We start from the raw sequence: 16,798 nt of genomic DNA, 5'->3' as shown, positions 1-16,798 counted from the left end.
TATCGCCATTCGACAAACAACGATGACGTGTGATATTAAAATCGGACGGTGTAGTAAGGATTTATAGGGCGCTTCATTAATATAAAACTCGGTTTTTGAAATATCACGTACATTTCTGAGAAAAAAAGTGGAACCGTTCACCATTAAATGCCTCTTAATCAAGACACAATAATCATTTTAGAAATACACCTGTATCGGGATAATTAAAAGAATATCTTACCTCGACATCCACGCTAACGACTGAGTAACGACATCAAACCACTTTACGGCATAAGATCGATTTACGTTAGCACTTCCCATGTGCGGAAACTGTTTACAGATTTCGTCATTTGTCACATATGTTTATGTCAGTAAGAGATGATTACAATTACATGTATATGCGAATAAGTATCTGGATCTCAGGTATGCCCAGTTCTATTTTTCACTCGTTTATGCTCATACGTGACCACTGTCGTTGCTTTCAGCAAGGCTACTAATAAGTAAACAGTTGGTCAACTTATGGTTTAACCAGCTGAACTAAACTAAAGCATGGCAGCGGCATGATCAGTTATTCTGTTCGTCACTATAGTATCAGAATATACTGCCGTGTACCTTTGGGCTTTTACTATAAAACTGGAATCCGAGGGGTGCATATACTCTTGGTACAAAATTGCATTGAAAAATATATAAGTTCCAATTAATAATCTAGATGATTTATGATTCCCTGAAAGAAAAGAGTTTTCTACTGCTTTATCAATGTGTACAACAAACTTGGTCGAGTAAAATGTGGACAAAATGGCAACATATAGATGTCAATTGGAAATGTCCACGTTGTGATCATTGTATGAATCACTGGACCAGACAATCCAGTTATTGACAGGATGAGCATCCATACGCTCAACTGGGATATGACATACAATCAACAAAGTCGGCGAGTCTGACCACCAGATCCATTTAGTCGCCTCTTACTATGAGTTGCTGAAGTTGTTTTTGCCCAGGATCCCCATGGGTTACATAATTTTGATAGATGTCATGACATGACAGTTTCTATATTGTGTATATATATATGTTACCATGAATCATCCATATTTTTCCCAGAGAGAGAAAAGTACATCCTCATTTGATTGAGATACGCCAACATAAGAAGGATGGAATTTCAGCCGGTAGTAATGGCAGCCGGGTCAGGGTCCAGGATGACGGACCTGACCACCCGGTGTCCGAAGGCTCTCCTCCCAGTAGGGAACTTCCCCTTGGTCTGGTACCCAGTCAACATGCTGGAGAGGGCAGGTTTTGAAGGTGGGTTGTCCACTCAGTTTGTTTCTTTGCAGGCAAATTCTTTAAGCAGATCTACCAAATGACATGATGTACAATATACATGATCATGATGATTTTGTCATGAGTTCAACGTTTAGTTCCAACTTCCATGGAAGCACTTCGTGAACAATACTGTAGTTCATTAAGCATTTATCAGTGTTTATGGTAGGTAATGCTTACCATTTACCATTTAGTGGTGAAAAATCAAAGCTAACTCAAACCTCAAGGACCAAAAGGAAATCTGTCACCAAATCTTTGTATTGGAAAATAAATTCTTTTCAAAATTTGTTAGGTTGCACCAGGGACATGCAGGAAGTTTCGGTTACTTTGATAAACAAGAACATGTTGAATATATGTTTTTGATGTCACAGTCAACAATATTCTGGCTACCATATTCAACATAATAAGTGCCCAGGGCACTCTTAAAATTAGAAATGGGGGCTCTTATTAGAACATTATTTTGGTGAAAAAAACAGAGTTGAACGATAAATTTCGTGGTTTATGCTGACAGCCTGATATGTTTATGTATGACAGATATATTTTTCCAGAATTTAATTGCCCATAATTATGGAGCAGGTCATGCATTATTCTCCTCATCAGTCTGATCTTAGGGAACCTTCATGGGGAGAGAAACAGGAAGAAGCAATAAATTTTTCAAATGAAATTGATCAGTGAACTATTGGACACTAAGCATGGTAAAATAATCATAATGATGATTTAAACTGATCATTTTGTAATCAGATAGAAAAGATTAGAATGAAATTATGATTAACATGTTTATCTTGTTGCTATCATCTTTTCATCATTTTTTTCATTTATTTTCTCTGATCATAGTGATGGTGAATGGCTGTCAGCATGGCCAGGATGTTCTTCTTTCTCTTTATGATCCTTTGATACGTTTTACAGAAGCGATCATAATCGTCTTAGAATCATTTGCGGGCGATGCCCAAAAGGCCTTGTGTGATGTGTGTGATGTCAAAATGAGGCTAGACTTCGTCAGCATCCCCGACAATGACTACATGGGCACAGCGGATTCCCTCCGCTTCATCAAAGATAAAATCAAAGTAAGATTGCAATGTGACTTATCTTCTAACCCATGGCAATATATGTGAAGTCAAAGTTCAATAGAATTCCTCTAGATGTACATAATATTTGCTGTATACTCAATGGACTCACCATACTTTAGCATTGTAACATCTGAGTATGCGTGTACTGGTACTTTCTATTCTGATACAGTAGAACACGGATAGAGCAAACAAACGGATACAACGAAATGTTACGAAATCCCTGATTTATCTCCAATATGTTATCATATAAACATGATAAAATTTATGTACATAACAAACTCTCCCAAATACCACTAATTAGTGACATGTATAGCTAACTGAGAAATCTCACTCAGTGTCAAGTGTCACTGACAGTTGGCTGTATGCAGTCAGCGGTGAATCAACAAAATCGTGCCGAATCAACACAATCAGCGGCAAATCAACACAATCGCAGCAAATCAACACAATCAACCAATGTTCTAAAAATGCTGTGAGACCGCCTCTGTGGTCTAGTGGTAGAGCGTCCGCCCGGAGAGCGGAATGTCTGGGGTTCGATCCCCAACTGCGTCATACCAAAAGACGTTAAAAGATGGTACTTGTTGTTACTCTGTCTGGCGCTCGGCATTAAGGGTCTAAAACAAGGACTGGTCGGCTCGGAGTCAGTATACTGTGTCTGAGTGGAGTATTCATGTTAAACTGCGGCATGGTATCTCAGTGAGCTAGCACTATAAATCGGCAACAGTCCAGACTAGTACAAGCAGCCACACAAACACACACACGTACATGCACGTCGCTACATAAGTGCAATAATCTTGGACGCGATGTTAAACCCCATTTCACCATCTAAAAATGCTATGAATTTAATGTTATTAAATGAATGTTATAAAATGTTATCAATTGAATGCATGAAGTGATCACTGCTAACAGAAGTCAATGCTGCAATTACGTGTATTGTGTTTTGTTTTATCCAAGATGGCAGATGTGCCCAAGCGAAAACTTATATAATGAACTGATTTCTCAGTAGTTTGTTATATCCATATTCTACTGTATTTGTAATAACACATGGTATAATAGTCATATAGCATCTAAGTTTGTTCCTATCATTGCTAAGGTAACCAGGACACATCATGCATTTGCCATGTTTTGCTGAATGAAAAAAGAATATTAATTCCACTAGTTTCTTCAGAAAGCATGTTTCTTCTTTTTCATTCAGACGGATGTGTTGATTGTTAGTTGTGACCTCATCTCCGACATCAGTCTCCACCAGGTGGCCAATGTTCACCGAGCGTATGACTCCTCCCTCACCATGTTGTTATCTCCCCTTCCGGAGCAGTATGCCGAGGTCGCGGTGCCGGGCATCAAGTCCAAGAGGAAGAGAGGTGAGTTATAGAGGAAGTGGTGTTTGTAAGGAGGAAGATAATAGTAGGAAATTGCACTAGTCTGATAGTCCCAACCAATTGCTATAATGGTGGAGGTAGCCATGCTAAGAAGTCTGCTGTTGGATGACAGGGTGAAAATGGGTTTAGTGGGTTTGGACAGAGGTTCCCTGATATTGCAGTGTGTCAGGTTAAGTGCATGATGTAGAAGACAAGTCATATTGATTCAAGTCTCAGATCTTTACCCCTTTGGGGAGTCTCACAAACCAGGGTCAGGTACAACACTGACAAGCCAAGTACAAAGTCAACTCCAGCTAAGGGACACAACTCTGCACAAACCACTGGAGACTTTGTTTGTTATTTAGTGCTTCATGCGGCAATATTCAGGGTAAATGATGGCGGCCTGTAAATAATCAAATCTGGACCAGACAATCTAGTGATTGACATCATGAGCATCAATCCATGCAATTGGGATACGTTGACAGGCATCAACCAAGTCAATGAGCCTGACCACCCGATTCCGTAAGTCACCTCTTACGACAAGCATAGTTGCCCTTTCCAGCAAGCATCTGTGGCGGAAGACCCAGTTTAACCCCAATCTTCACAGGTTACTGGCGCCTGTCAGGGGGATGATATGCAAAGGGCTGACAGTAAGTTAGAGGAATGAGGGGGAAAATGGAGTTTACGGTCACTTTCAAGTGAATGAGTACATGCATACCTGCTCTTGTACTAGTCCAGATAGTGCTAGCCCATGGAGATACCATGCCACAGTTTAACATGATAAGCACATTATGCTGACTCTGAGCCAACCAGTCCTTGTTCCATCTCCTTAATGCTGAGCACCAGGCAGAGTAACAACAAGTACCTCTTTAATGTGTTTTGGTATGATGGAGCAGGGGATCGAGACCACTGACCTTCTGCCCTCAAAGCAGACACTTTATCAACTAGACCACAGAGGCAGTCTTGATGTAGTGAGGCATCTATAAGGGGAAGGATTTGGTTGGTTTGTTGTTTTGTTGTTTAACGCCGCACTCAGCAATATTACAGCTATATGACAGCGGGCTGTAAATAATCGAGTCTAGACCAGACAATCCAGTGATTAATATCATGAGCATCGATCCACGCAATTGGGATACGATGACATGCATCAACCAAGTCAGCGAGCCAGACCACCTGATCCTGTTAGTCGCCTTTTACGACAAGCATAGTCACCTTATACTGCAAGCATGGTCACCTTATACTGCAAGCATAGTCACCTTATACTGCAAGCATGGTCACCTTATACTGCAAGCATAGTCACCTTATACTGCAAGCATGGGTGTCTGAAGACCTATTCTACCCCGGAATATAAGGGGAAGGAAGGATGGGAGGACAACGAAGGGACAATGTTGTAACACACACTTTCTGTTTCAGAGAGGGATTTTATTGGCTTGGATGAGAATGGGAAGCGGGTTCTGTTCTACACCTCTGAAGTCGACCTTGAGGAAACTGTCAATTTTAGGAAGTCTGTTTTAAAAAAGTAAGCAGAAGTTTCAGTTTTCCAAGATAGCCATTGGCAGAAGGGGTAGTTTTCTTATTTCATTTATTAGGTAGAAGTGAAAATTGGAGCTTGTGCATATATATTTCTGTATAAAACCCAATGTTGTGACAGTAGGCCTAGAATTTAGAAATGGTTTAAAGACAGCTTTCCAGACACCCTACATAATATATATATATCTGCTTAGTGAGACCTAATGATATTGTTTCTGTATACTATCTTACTTCTGGGGCTAGTGGTTAAAGTGTTCGCTCGCCACGCCAAAGACCTTGGTTCGATTCCTGACATGGGTACAATGTGTGAAGCTCATTCCTGGTGTCCCCAGCCGTGATATTGCTGGAATGTTGCAAAAAGCGGCGTAAAACCATATTCACTCACTCACTATCTAACTTCTCGTTTTGACACGTCTACATATATATCTGCTCAGTGAGACCCTATTTTATTGTTTCTGTATACATGGTATATGATCGAACTGCTCCTTTCCAGACACCCGTGCATCAGTATACGTTCCAAGTTGACCGACTGCCATTTGTATATATTGAAGAAATGGGTTGTGGACTTCCTGGCAGAAAACACGTAAGACACCATGTAGACTATGTGCACTTACTGATAGCCCTCAGCTGCTGGAGCCATCAGAAGACTTGCACAAACAAAAAACACCTGAATCCCGTTCCACAAAGCGATCTTAGCGCTAAGACTGCCATAAGTCTATGTTAAAGTATGGGAGATACAATCGTCTTAGCATGCTTAGCACTACAATCGCTTTGTGGAACGGGGCCCTGATTCATATCAATTGCTTTTGTAAGTACCTTATATTTATTTGCATTTATTTCCAGTTAACAGCTTATATTTATTTGCATCTATTTCTAGTTAACAGCATATCATTTACAATTATTGTAGAATGAGCCATACATTATTATTTGGGGTGTAGTGATCTGTACAGTTACATTGTGTTTACTACAGCAAAATCTCAACAATAAAGAGTGAACTCCTGCCTTACTTGATCAAGCGCCAGTTTACCAAACCAAAGCCTCCTGACACAGATCTCCACAACACCAACATGTCACTTGTCTCCATGGATACCAAGACAGGTAGGGTTATCCATGTGATGTAATAATGGCACACTGGTAATGTTACACATTGATATCAGAGCTCTGTAAATGTATAGACTGCTTCTGTGGTCTCGTGGACAGAGCATCTGTATGGGGATCACCAAAAGACGTTTGCTGGTACTCACTCAGCATGTCACTCAGCATTAAAGGGATACAACTAGCACTGCTCCGCTCAGAGTCGGTATTCTGTGTCTGAGTGGGGTATTCATGTTAAACTGCTGCATGGTATCTCTGTCGGCTAGCACTATAAAACAGGCATAGCACAAGCAGCCACACTCACATACATGCAAGCACCTCGCTATAAAAGTGCAGTAATCTTCAATGCGTCATTAATCCTTTTTTCATCTGACCTCGCCTTGTAACTGTATACGACATTGTTGCAGTTCACTGTTAAGAGTTGCTTCCCCCTGCTGCCAGGAACCAGTTTGTGGGTTCCATTCAAAACTCACCCCAGTTTATGTTCTTTGGTTTGTCAGAGCTTTTCCTGTGCCCAGTGGTTTCAGCTAGTTAGTAAACACGAATTGCATTATCTTGAACTTCCCGTTCACATTAAGAATGTTGAGCAGACATCCCATACTTTTACTTAATTACTTGTTAAAGCAATAATCATCATTATATAGTTATATTTCTTGAAGGCTGTCAATTTTGTAGAACTGAGATACTATTAAAACATCAAAACCAGTTATAGTGACCACATATCTCTGGTCGCCTCTGTGGTCTAGTGGAAGAGCATCTGCCCACAAAGTGGAAGGTCAGAGGTTCGCTTGTCACACTGACCACCCGGGTTCGATTCCCAACATGGGTACAATGTGTGAAGCCCATTTCTGGTGTCCCATACCATGATGTTGTTGGAATATTGCTAAAAGCAGCGTAAAACCATACTCCCTCACTCACTCATAACAAACTTGGTACTTGTTGTTACCCTGCCTGGCACTGGGCATTAAGGGGCTAAAACAAGGACAGGTCAGTTTTCTTTGTCTGAGTGGGGTATTCATGTTAAACTGGTATCTCAGAGGGCAAGCACTATAAAATCGGCATCAGTTAGGACCAGTACAAGCCGCCAGACACATACGTGCATGAACATCGCTTATCTTGGATGCAAAAATAAACCCCATTTCACCTGACCACCTAACCACATATTTCTGCTGCTGTAATGTTTGATAACACTCAGTGTTGCCTGTCCTCATGTCCAGATGTCCATGGCTACAGAAAGGGTGACGAGATGACCACACTGATCGAGGAACTCTCCACATGGATTGACCATGATGGCGACATGGCTGACTGTTTCCATGGTGAAGACATCCGGTGTTATGCTTACATACAGGATAAGGGTTTCTGTGTGCGAGCCAACACACTAGCCACGTACTGTGAAGCTAACAGACAGGTAACTCATGAAACATTACTTACATAGGTCACCATTATATATACATGTACTTGGATTTATTTTAACACCACACTCAGCAGTATTCCAGCCATATGATGCTGGCCTGTAAATAATGATGTCTGGACCAGACAAACCAGTGATTGATATTGTGAGGATCTATCCACGACATCGGGGTACAGTGACACATAATGAACCAAATCACAGTCTGTCTGCCTGAACCATTACGTCCATGAAATATCTTACGACCAATCTATCCTGGTGTCTGCATGGGTCACCATTGTTTAGTTATAATAGCTAACTGAAGCATTCAACATTCTTTCACTAAATTATGTAACCCATTGCCATTAGGCATGTTGGGTTTATGGTTTCTTTGTGTGGAAAGTTCAGGTCAGTAGATGGGGAACAGATAAAATAGATATTTGAGATATATATTTTTTCGTTCTTCAAAAAGTTATTTGAATAAGTTGCAAATGTGTTTATTAAGCTTATCTCAGGAACCAATGCTTGCCGTAACAGGCGACTTTGCTTGTCTTAAGAGGCGACTAACGGGATCGGGTGGTCAGGCTCGCTGACTTGGTTCATGGATCAATGCTCATGATATTAATCACTGGATTGTCTGGTCCAGACTCGATTATTTACAGACCGCCGTCATATAGCTGGAATATTGCTGAGTGCGGTGTTAAACAACAAACACACACAGATTAAGCTTATCTCGTCAATGAACCTTTTGTAACCTAATGTTCTTTTTTTTTAAACTATAATATGTATTCACAGGTTTTAATGAAGTACACACAGGTTTGCATTCATTTGAAAAGAAACAATACAGCATTTCAGATACAGTAAACAATGATAACGAACTCAAAGGGAGCACTTGTACTAGTTCGTTATAACCATATTTTATTATAAGCATGTATACAGCATATACCGGGTGTACAACCAGGATATCCCTTTATATCCATCAGTTTGTTATAAGTGTGTTCGTTATAGACGTAGTTTTCTGTTATATTTCTTCCACTTTTAATAATTTTATGTATTATTCTTGGTTGGTTTGTTTGTTGTTAAACGCCGCACTCAGCAATATTCCAGCTATATAATGGTGGTCTGTAAATAATCGAGTCTGGACCAGGCAATCCAGTGATTGAAATCATGAGCATCGATCCACACAATTTGGATCGATGACATGTATCAACCAAGTCAGCGAGCCTGACCACCCGATCCCGTTAGTCGCCTTTAACGACAAGCATAGTCGCCTTTTATGGCAAGCATGGGTTGCTGAAGACCTATACTACCCCGGAATCTTCACGGATCGTATTATTATCGGAGGTAACTGTTACACTTATCCTGTTTAATAACACTTTGTATTGTGGAAGCTTGCACTCATTGTGATTCGTGACCATCAGTATTGTCATCACGTACGTAATAATGTTCTTGACTTCGGACTTCAGATTCCCAGGCTGCTGAGTGTGCTAGCCCCGTCCAGGGAGATTAGCAGTGTACATCCTTCAGCAACTATCAAAGAAAAGTCACAGGTTGGAATCTAGATGCTGTGTTGTAGTCCGATTCATTCATAAAGTGTAAATTAGTGTGAAATTGCAGGGACATGCTGAATTCTTTTAACACTGTTTGAAAGTCAATATTCAGTGTGTTGCGGAAAAAATTCAGACTCTCAGTCTGGCTTGCTTTCCAGTACCCTTTTGTGTGTATCAGCTAGTTTAAATCAAATTACTTGATAAAATTCAGTTTAATTTATTGACAGAATAATTTATTGACATATTGACAAATTGCTTTTATTTATGGATGTCAATGTACATCAGTATGGTACGTGTGTATCTGAACAGGTTGGATCCGACTGTCTTGTCAGTGAGGGAGTGATGGTTGGAGAGCGGTCATCCATCAAGCGGTCAGTCGTCGGCCCACATTGTACAATAGGTGACAAGGTCAAGGTCACGAACTGCATCATCATGGATCATGTGACCATTCAGGAGGGGTAAGGTTAATTTGTAACTGGATCGCAAACGCAAAGATTATAACTGGATTTAAAATAGTCTAACATTCCGTGAATGTATGGATTTATTGTGGTGATGGGTCATACAGTACTAGATAGACACAATTTTATGGATAACTTCTTTAATACTGTAAAAAGCGACGTTTCGGTATAGATCCTTATACCGTTGTCAAGCAAGACTGAATGAGGGACATAGTGCAGAATATATATAGCAAGTGGAGGATTAACAGTAGAGGATTAACAGTAACAACAAGGGCATACATGAGTGGGATAACATAGGTAGGTGTGACAACAAGGATGATGCTATCACAACACGATGGACAGAAAACACATAGCTAGAAGCCAATGGGGCATGAAGCCAATAAACAGGTGATTATTGTTTGATGAGTTCATAGTAGGCGGATGGGATGAAATAGCCTTGATCTCTGTTGATTGTTGGGTTGTGGCGGCGAATGTGGACTGCTTCTGTTAGTTTTCTTTTGGTGAAATCATGGAGGTTGTTGGCGAGGATTTGGACGTTGTCCCAGTTGATGTGATTGGGACAGTTGTTGATATGGGCCGAGATGGCTGATTTGCTGTCGGATTTGATGGTGGAGGTTTTATGCTCTTTGATTCTAGTGTTGGTTGGGCGGGAGGTTTCACCTACGTAAGATTGCCCGCAGTTGCAGTCAACTTTGTAGACTATACCTTTAACCTCTTGGGGTTTAGATGTGTTCCTGCCGTTGGCTCTTAGCAGGGTGTTGAGAGAGTTGGAGCTGGTGAAGTGGGTGTCGATGTTGGCTTGCTGTTTGAGGAGGCGGCTGATGATGTGGGAGGCTTTTCCTATGAACGGGAGGGCGATGCGGAAGGGCCCTGATTCGGGTTTAGGGGCCGCATGTCTTGGTGTGGGATAGAGTACAGAGGCGATGACTTTGTCGACTAGTTTGGCTGGATAATTGTTGAGGTGGGTGAAGACTTGGCGGAGGTGTGCGATCTCAGGTTTGGGGTCAGCAGAGGAAAGGTTGATGGCACGTTTGGTAAGGGTGGAGATGATGCCAGTCTTGGTTCTGAGAGGGTGGTTAATTAAACAATTATCCGGCCAAACTAGTCGACAAAGTCATCGCCTCTGTACTCTATCCCACACCAAGACATGCGGCCCCTAAACCCGAATCAGCGCCCTTGCCTTGGGAAGATGATTTGTTGTTTCTATTGCATATATTGACTGTGTACACATCTGTATAAATTGTTATGATTTGTATGTTTGTAAAAAGCAGTATTACAGCCATTTGATGGCAGTCTGTATTTAATCTAGTCTGGGCCAGACAAACCAGTTATCGATATAGTGTGCAGCGATCCATGCCGTCAGGGAACAGTGGCACACATTGAAACAAGTCACCAAGCCTGACCACACGATCCACTGATATCTTACAACCAGCATAGGTTGCTGGGGACCACTTCCAACTGAGATCCCCCATGGAGAACCTTGTTAGATCTGGTAGTTTCAGCCTTGTCACCTGCGGGATTTGTGTGAGATGTGCATCATTAAGTGTGTGTGATTGCTTTGCAGGTCCAACCTCCAGGGCAGCATCGTGTGTGGACAGGCTCATATCTCTGAAAAGTGCGAACTTAAAGATTGCATCGTAGGTCACTCTCAGAACATCATTGCCATGGGTACGTATTATGTATTATATCCTAGTGTCACCTAACAGGTTTAATGTATGTAATTATTAATATTATAAACATTTATGTATAATAAGTGTGTATGTAGTTTCTTGCCACATTTGCCTGGATAAAAACCCATTAAACAAGAAAAACAATTTATTACAGCTAAACATGCCAATAAGAAAGTTCTTTCAATCCAAACATCTCATGTTATCTCTGTTTCAGGCAAGTTCACGAATGAAGCCATCATTGATGTGGACCGCATGATGGAGATCTGAATACTATGTGATATATTGGATGTACAGATTGCTATTTTGGCTTTTGATAAATATGTCCTCATTCTACCAATAAGATTGGTAGTGACTGCTCGACGTTTTACTGTACTTGGCCTCAACCTTAAGATTGATATTCAGCTCAATAATATATGGTAACCTGGTCTAAACAGTGCCCCAAGAAATATATAACACTGTGTTGTACAAGTACTGGACTGAAGACCTTCCTAGCGGACTTCTAGTAATCTGCTATGATACTGGACTGGACAACCAGTGCTATTGCTGCAGACATCACATGATAATCTATGATAATTTTCCCCAAGTCCATACTTGGTGAGTGAGTGAATGTTTTGCATCAGTCAGCAATATTCATGCATTATCACTGAAGCCTAAATATTAAAACTCTTGGCCTAGCAGAACTGGCATGGGCAGCGATACATTCAGTTTAGGGGTATAATGACACACAATCAGCCAGGTCATACTGGGACAGTCCAATCTTCATAGAAATTATCAAGTTTTTACATAACGCATGGGACAGTGGGACCGCTTCTATTAACATGGTGACCTACATTTCCTTCGACTATGGTGCAGTCGTGATGCACCCAGACTGCAGGAATCTTGCAGTTTTCTACATCATTGCATTGAGCGGGGCAGAGCCTGTTTAAGAATTCTCCAAAATGTATAGGTTTGTTTTCACCTTGGAGTCAATGATGAGGTCAATATACAAAAGCAAGTCATTCAGTATTGTTGTTGACACCAACATGTCCGTGTGTCTTTTGTCCATCCTGGGCGGTCGGGTAGCCTAGTGGTTAAAGCGTTCGCTCGTCACGCCGAAGACCCGGGTTCGATTCCCGACATGGGTACAATGTGTGAAGCCCATTTCTGGTGTCCCCCGCCGTGATATTGCTGGAATATTGCTAAAAGCGGCGTAAAACCATACTCACTCACTCACTCAATTTTGTCCATCCTGGACCTTTTGCCTCGTTGGGGCAGGTGGACACTCCATTGGAAGAGACAGGAACATCATATTGCATCAATGATGGAAACTTGTCTCATTGCAAGTGACTAAGTGTTGTGTCTCTGTGAACTGTATGTATGACAAACTACTTGATATATTTAGTTTTGGGTCACTGAGTGAAACATATACCTTTGAAATTAGATCAAGACAGCAACACTCTTTTACAATATTCTTTCTACTGTTACCTGAAACCGGTTTACTTCAGTTTTTGTTCAGATGAACCAATCAACACGAGTCAGTGGCCATTTGTATAATTAAACAAATCAGTGCTGATGACATGTTTCTGTTGTTTGTGGACTTGAAGAATACAGTTATTCACCTTAAAGTCCCAAGAGTGTGCTTTGCTCTCAAAGAATATTGAACACACTTGTAAATATGACAAATATAATGAACAGACGTCTTCAGTACTCGACACATCAGATAAAACTTTATTGACAACAACACTATACATTCAGCAACTGTTAAAACATTAATATTTACTTTCATCTAAAACTCTCAAAACATCAGGATCTTCAATGAGCAGACTTCTCACCAAAGACTTCAATATCAATATTCTTCGTACACAATAATCACCCTGATAATGTAGATGGTACCAGGTAAACTGTTCCAGGAAGCCACAGGAAGGGAGTGGTTTGTTTGTTGGGATGGATTGATGAAAACAAAGTTGAGATTTTGTGGTAATTCAGTGGAAGCAGTTATATGGGTTAACATGGAATGTAGAGAGAAACACTGTTATTAGCACAGCATATAGGGCTCACTGTGCATACACTTGTCAGGCTATAAATTTGAAAATGGAATGGTCATGAAATATGGTGATTATTCTATCACAAAAACGAACAATAATTTGGCCAAAAACAATTAAACTAGTTTTAATATCGGTGCAGCATGATTGCTTTGAGTGCATCTCGAACTCCGTCCTATTTCTATGGTAATCTATTTCATAGTCAGCTGGTGTCAGTAATGCTGTACCTTTTCTAATATATATTACAATCAGTAGTGATGACCACAGAGGGATCCCAATGCAGAAGCTGGCATGATCTGGGTGAAATATAAGTCAAGAAGTAAGGCAGATGCCAGTGTAATGGCTATATTGTAATAAATACAGAAAACGTTTATATGGTATAAGAATTCATGTCCAGACTTCTTTGATAGGAAAACTGAACTTGGTGTCAGTCAGAAGTAAGCAACTGATATGAGTGTTATCCATGGAGGTAGCCGCAGGATCTCAGCTGTCTGTAGGTTCCCGTCAATCACGGCAGGTGTGGGTGGTGCTATGACTGCGTGATCTCCGCAGGAGGGGGGTCGTGTGGCAGCAGCAGGCAGTGGTTGGAGAGGGGGGGCTGCCACTTGGCGTTCTTGTGTTCCAGCAGAAACTGCTGATATGTCATCATGTTGATGATCTTCCCTCGTTTACTCTTCTTCTCCAGATACATACCTAAACATAAAAGACAGTAAAAATTGAAGTGTGTTATGACTGGAATAATAAAACACTCAACTTGTACTAGTTTACAATAAAAATTTCATTTCAAAAGATGACAGTTCCCATGGTTACACAGCTACAACTCCATAGAATTAACAAATCATTGATCAATAAATACTACATGTATGTCAATCCAGACACATCTTTTATTTCCTTATATAATCTGGCACAAATCAACAGACACCTAATGCCAGCAATGTCCAAACAATTTCTTTCATTTTGTTGAATCAATTAGAAATTGATGCAGCCTACTGTTACCATATATACCATTCAATCTAGTTAGTATATTGCCAATGTCTATTGATAAAACTGAGTCCTTTCAGAAATATTGTGTTTATAAACATTGTTTAAGTTTTACTTTTTTTTAAATTTTGTTCAGTTACAAAAGATAAGGTTTCTGTACTTCAAGATGAGAATGTTACATTGTGAACGAAAAAAACTGAGTTTTGATGATATGTAATTATATCTGAAGCATTGATGAGCATTTTTCCAGGTCTGTATTAAATATGTGAAGGAAAAACACACAAAAATCTGATCCTAGTTTACTATGGATGTTGTGAGATTAACAACTATAATATAACCACACATGCCTAACATCACGTTTCAGTCAGTGTAAATGATGGACCAACTATTTCATCCTTACCCAAGTCACTTCTTGGTGGTATGGAAATACTTCTTGTCCAGTCTGGTTCCTCCAGCAGGAGTAAGTCTCTTATACTCTTTGCAATTATCTGGAAAACAGAATTAAAGTCATAAAATAACCATGCCAACACTGAACATACTGAAAGGATAGAAAAGTTTAGTTGCTAAACAGGTTCTACTACACCAAATCAGAACCAGTTTGGACAGTGCGGTTTTCGTAGGGAGCCTTCAGTGCAGATCGAGAGATATCTGCAGGCTGTGATTGGAGGATATTCTGTAAGATTTTTATGTCTTTCAAATGTACATCCATCCAGTTATTAAAACTGACCATGTTTTTCTATATTTAGTACTGTCTTTTTCAACATGATGACTTATGCTGAATGTGACCACAGCTATTTTCAAGTAGGTGACATTTGGTGCGAAACTGGGGGTGGTGTGTTTAGCTTCCGGTACTCGGAAAAGGAGCTGACTATGCTAGTCATTTTTATTTTTTTTATTGCTGCTCTAAGGCCAAACTGTGCACACACGCACAGGTAATAGCTGTTGAATGCTTAGTTATTTTAAAAAAAATCATAACGTTACTATAGAAGTCTATGGGAAAACATTTGGTTGTGTGTAACCTAAAATGTCCCCTGCCTCAACTTGGACCACATACATCAATACATACTTGTTCCATCTTAAAATATGTAGATATAAGACGAGGTGAAATAAGATTCAACATCTCGTTCCAGATTATTTCACTTATATAGCAATGGACATGCATGTGTGTAGATGCTTGTACTAATCCAGCCATTTTTATAGGGCTAGCCATACCATGACATCGTTTAACATGGATACATTATACTGTGTCCGAGCTGACCAAGCACTAGGCAGGATAGGAGTACCATCTTTTAACGTCTTTTGGTATGACGTGACCAGGGGATCGAACAACCAACCTCCCGTTCTCCAGGATGTCGCTCAATTGACAACCACGGAGACAGTCATTTCAAAAATTAGTAATTCAACCATACCTTTATATGTTCAAAGTCTGTAATACCAATATTTGGGAAGGCAGATGCTTCTATTGCGACTAGTTTTCTTCCGTCGATCATGTTTGTTGTGAAACATGGCTGAAATAAAAGGCAACAAGTCGTTACATTTCATAGTCCATTATTATCTTCAAGCCATAAGAACTGACAGTTATTTCTTAATCACTAAGTTAGGCAGGTGAAACAGATCGGTGTTTTGCCTCAAATAGTCGGCAACAATATGCGAAACTTCAAAGACACCATTGAAAACTTAGCATATTAACATTACATCCATTTTACCGTGTAGGGTGTGGGACCGTTTACATCCTGGGCTAATGGTTTCTTCGTGCAGAATATCTACTTAATCAAAATATCTACCTGTTAAATGTTAATAGATAGCCTAGTTCCATAACAATCAATATGAAGACGATTAGGCCTACTGATCGAAAATCGGACTTCGAATATTTATGCTACGAAATACACTCAACCATTATGCAAAACAAATATTTATTTTCGAGTATTCTCGACAGACCTTGTATTGGGGAAATCCTAGCTCTTCTATCCAATCTGATACTTGATCATTTGTCCATTGTATAGCAGGTGGGACACGTTCATCTTTCAAGTCGTTGACCAAGGCTTCCTTCTTCGCCATCTTGTTTATGGTTTCTAGGTAGTGTCACGTGACTGGGGAGCACTCTTTGCGTTAGGCTTCACAGGCTCCCTCTGGGAAAACACTAGCAACGTGAGTGAGTTAATATTTAACGTCGCATCGGCATTATTTCAGCCATATAGCGACGAGAACAAGTTGATATATACACAAGTGAGTCATTAATACAAAGCACAAGCAATATATATACAATATATGTATATTGATTATATATTATAAATGAAAGAATGCAAATTATATCACCTTATTTTTAGCAGATGCGTCCACATAAGTAAACTTGCCGTTTGAATTGTATAACGAACTACAGATTCGTTTAAA

General features: G+C 40.2%; 2 protein-coding genes across 2 annotated transcripts; one reads left to right on the top strand and one right to left on the bottom strand.

Annotated features, from left to right (window-relative positions):
* The first annotated feature begins 256 nt into the window (after positions 1–256).
* On the top strand, positions 257–12,957 carry LOC124136200 (translation initiation factor eIF-2B subunit gamma-like). The gene is made up of 12 exons (XM_046502060.2): positions 257–402; positions 1,078–1,275; positions 2,200–2,357; positions 3,553–3,718; positions 5,129–5,234; positions 5,739–5,828; positions 6,216–6,343; positions 7,558–7,748; positions 9,194–9,277; positions 9,587–9,735; positions 11,300–11,403; positions 11,620–12,957. Exons 2-12 carry the CDS (start codon positions 1,128–1,130, stop codon positions 11,670–11,672), a joined length of 1,377 nt encoding a protein of 458 aa, XP_046358016.2. The 5' UTR covers positions 257–402; positions 1,078–1,127; the 3' UTR covers positions 11,673–12,957.
* Positions 12,958–13,089: 132 nt separating this feature from the next.
* LOC124136201 (sterile alpha motif domain-containing protein 15-like) lies at positions 13,090–16,500 on the bottom strand. Its single transcript, XM_046502062.2, has 4 exons — positions 16,346–16,500; positions 15,817–15,915; positions 14,808–14,895; positions 13,090–14,119 (listed from the first exon to the last, which is right to left on the bottom strand). The coding sequence occupies exons 1-4, from the start codon at positions 16,463–16,465 to the stop codon at positions 13,956–13,958; spliced, it is 471 nt and encodes a 156-aa protein (XP_046358018.1). The 5' UTR covers positions 16,466–16,500; the 3' UTR covers positions 13,090–13,955.
* Between the last annotated feature and the right edge of the window lie 298 nt (positions 16,501–16,798).

This window comes from Haliotis rufescens, unplaced genomic scaffold (assembly GCF_023055435.1).
Source record: "Haliotis rufescens isolate VD_foot unplaced genomic scaffold, xgHalRufe1.0.p SCAF_121, whole genome shotgun sequence".
Lineage (NCBI taxonomy): Eukaryota > Metazoa > Mollusca > Gastropoda > Lepetellida > Haliotidae > Haliotis > Haliotis rufescens.
The sequence above is the reverse complement of the archived record's forward strand: the minus strand, read 5'-3'. Positions and strand labels throughout refer to the sequence as shown.

Bases quoted from the DNA above. Each gene is read 5' to 3' on its own strand.
- LOC124136200 (XM_046502060.2), top strand. From the start codon at position 1,128: ATGGAATTTCAGCCGGTAGTAATGGCAGCCGGGTCAGGGTCCAGGATG. The intron at 9,278-9,586 runs GTTGGAATCTAG...GTATCTGAACAG, and splicing joins CTATCAAAGAAAAGTCACAG to GTTGGATCCGACTGTCTTGT. The intron at 11,404-11,619 runs GTACGTATTATG...TCTCTGTTTCAG, and splicing joins TCAGAACATCATTGCCATGG to GCAAGTTCACGAATGAAGCC.
- LOC124136201 (XM_046502062.2), bottom strand. From the start codon at position 16,465: ATGGCGAAGAAGGAAGCCTTGGTCAACGACTTGAAAGATGAACGTGTC. The intron at 14,896-15,816 runs GTATGGTTGAAT...TCTGTTTTCCAG, and splicing joins CAGACTTTGAACATATAAAG to ATAATTGCAAAGAGTATAAG. The intron at 14,120-14,807 runs GTAAGGATGAAA...TTTTATGTTTAG, and splicing joins ACCACCAAGAAGTGACTTGG to GTATGTATCTGGAGAAGAAG.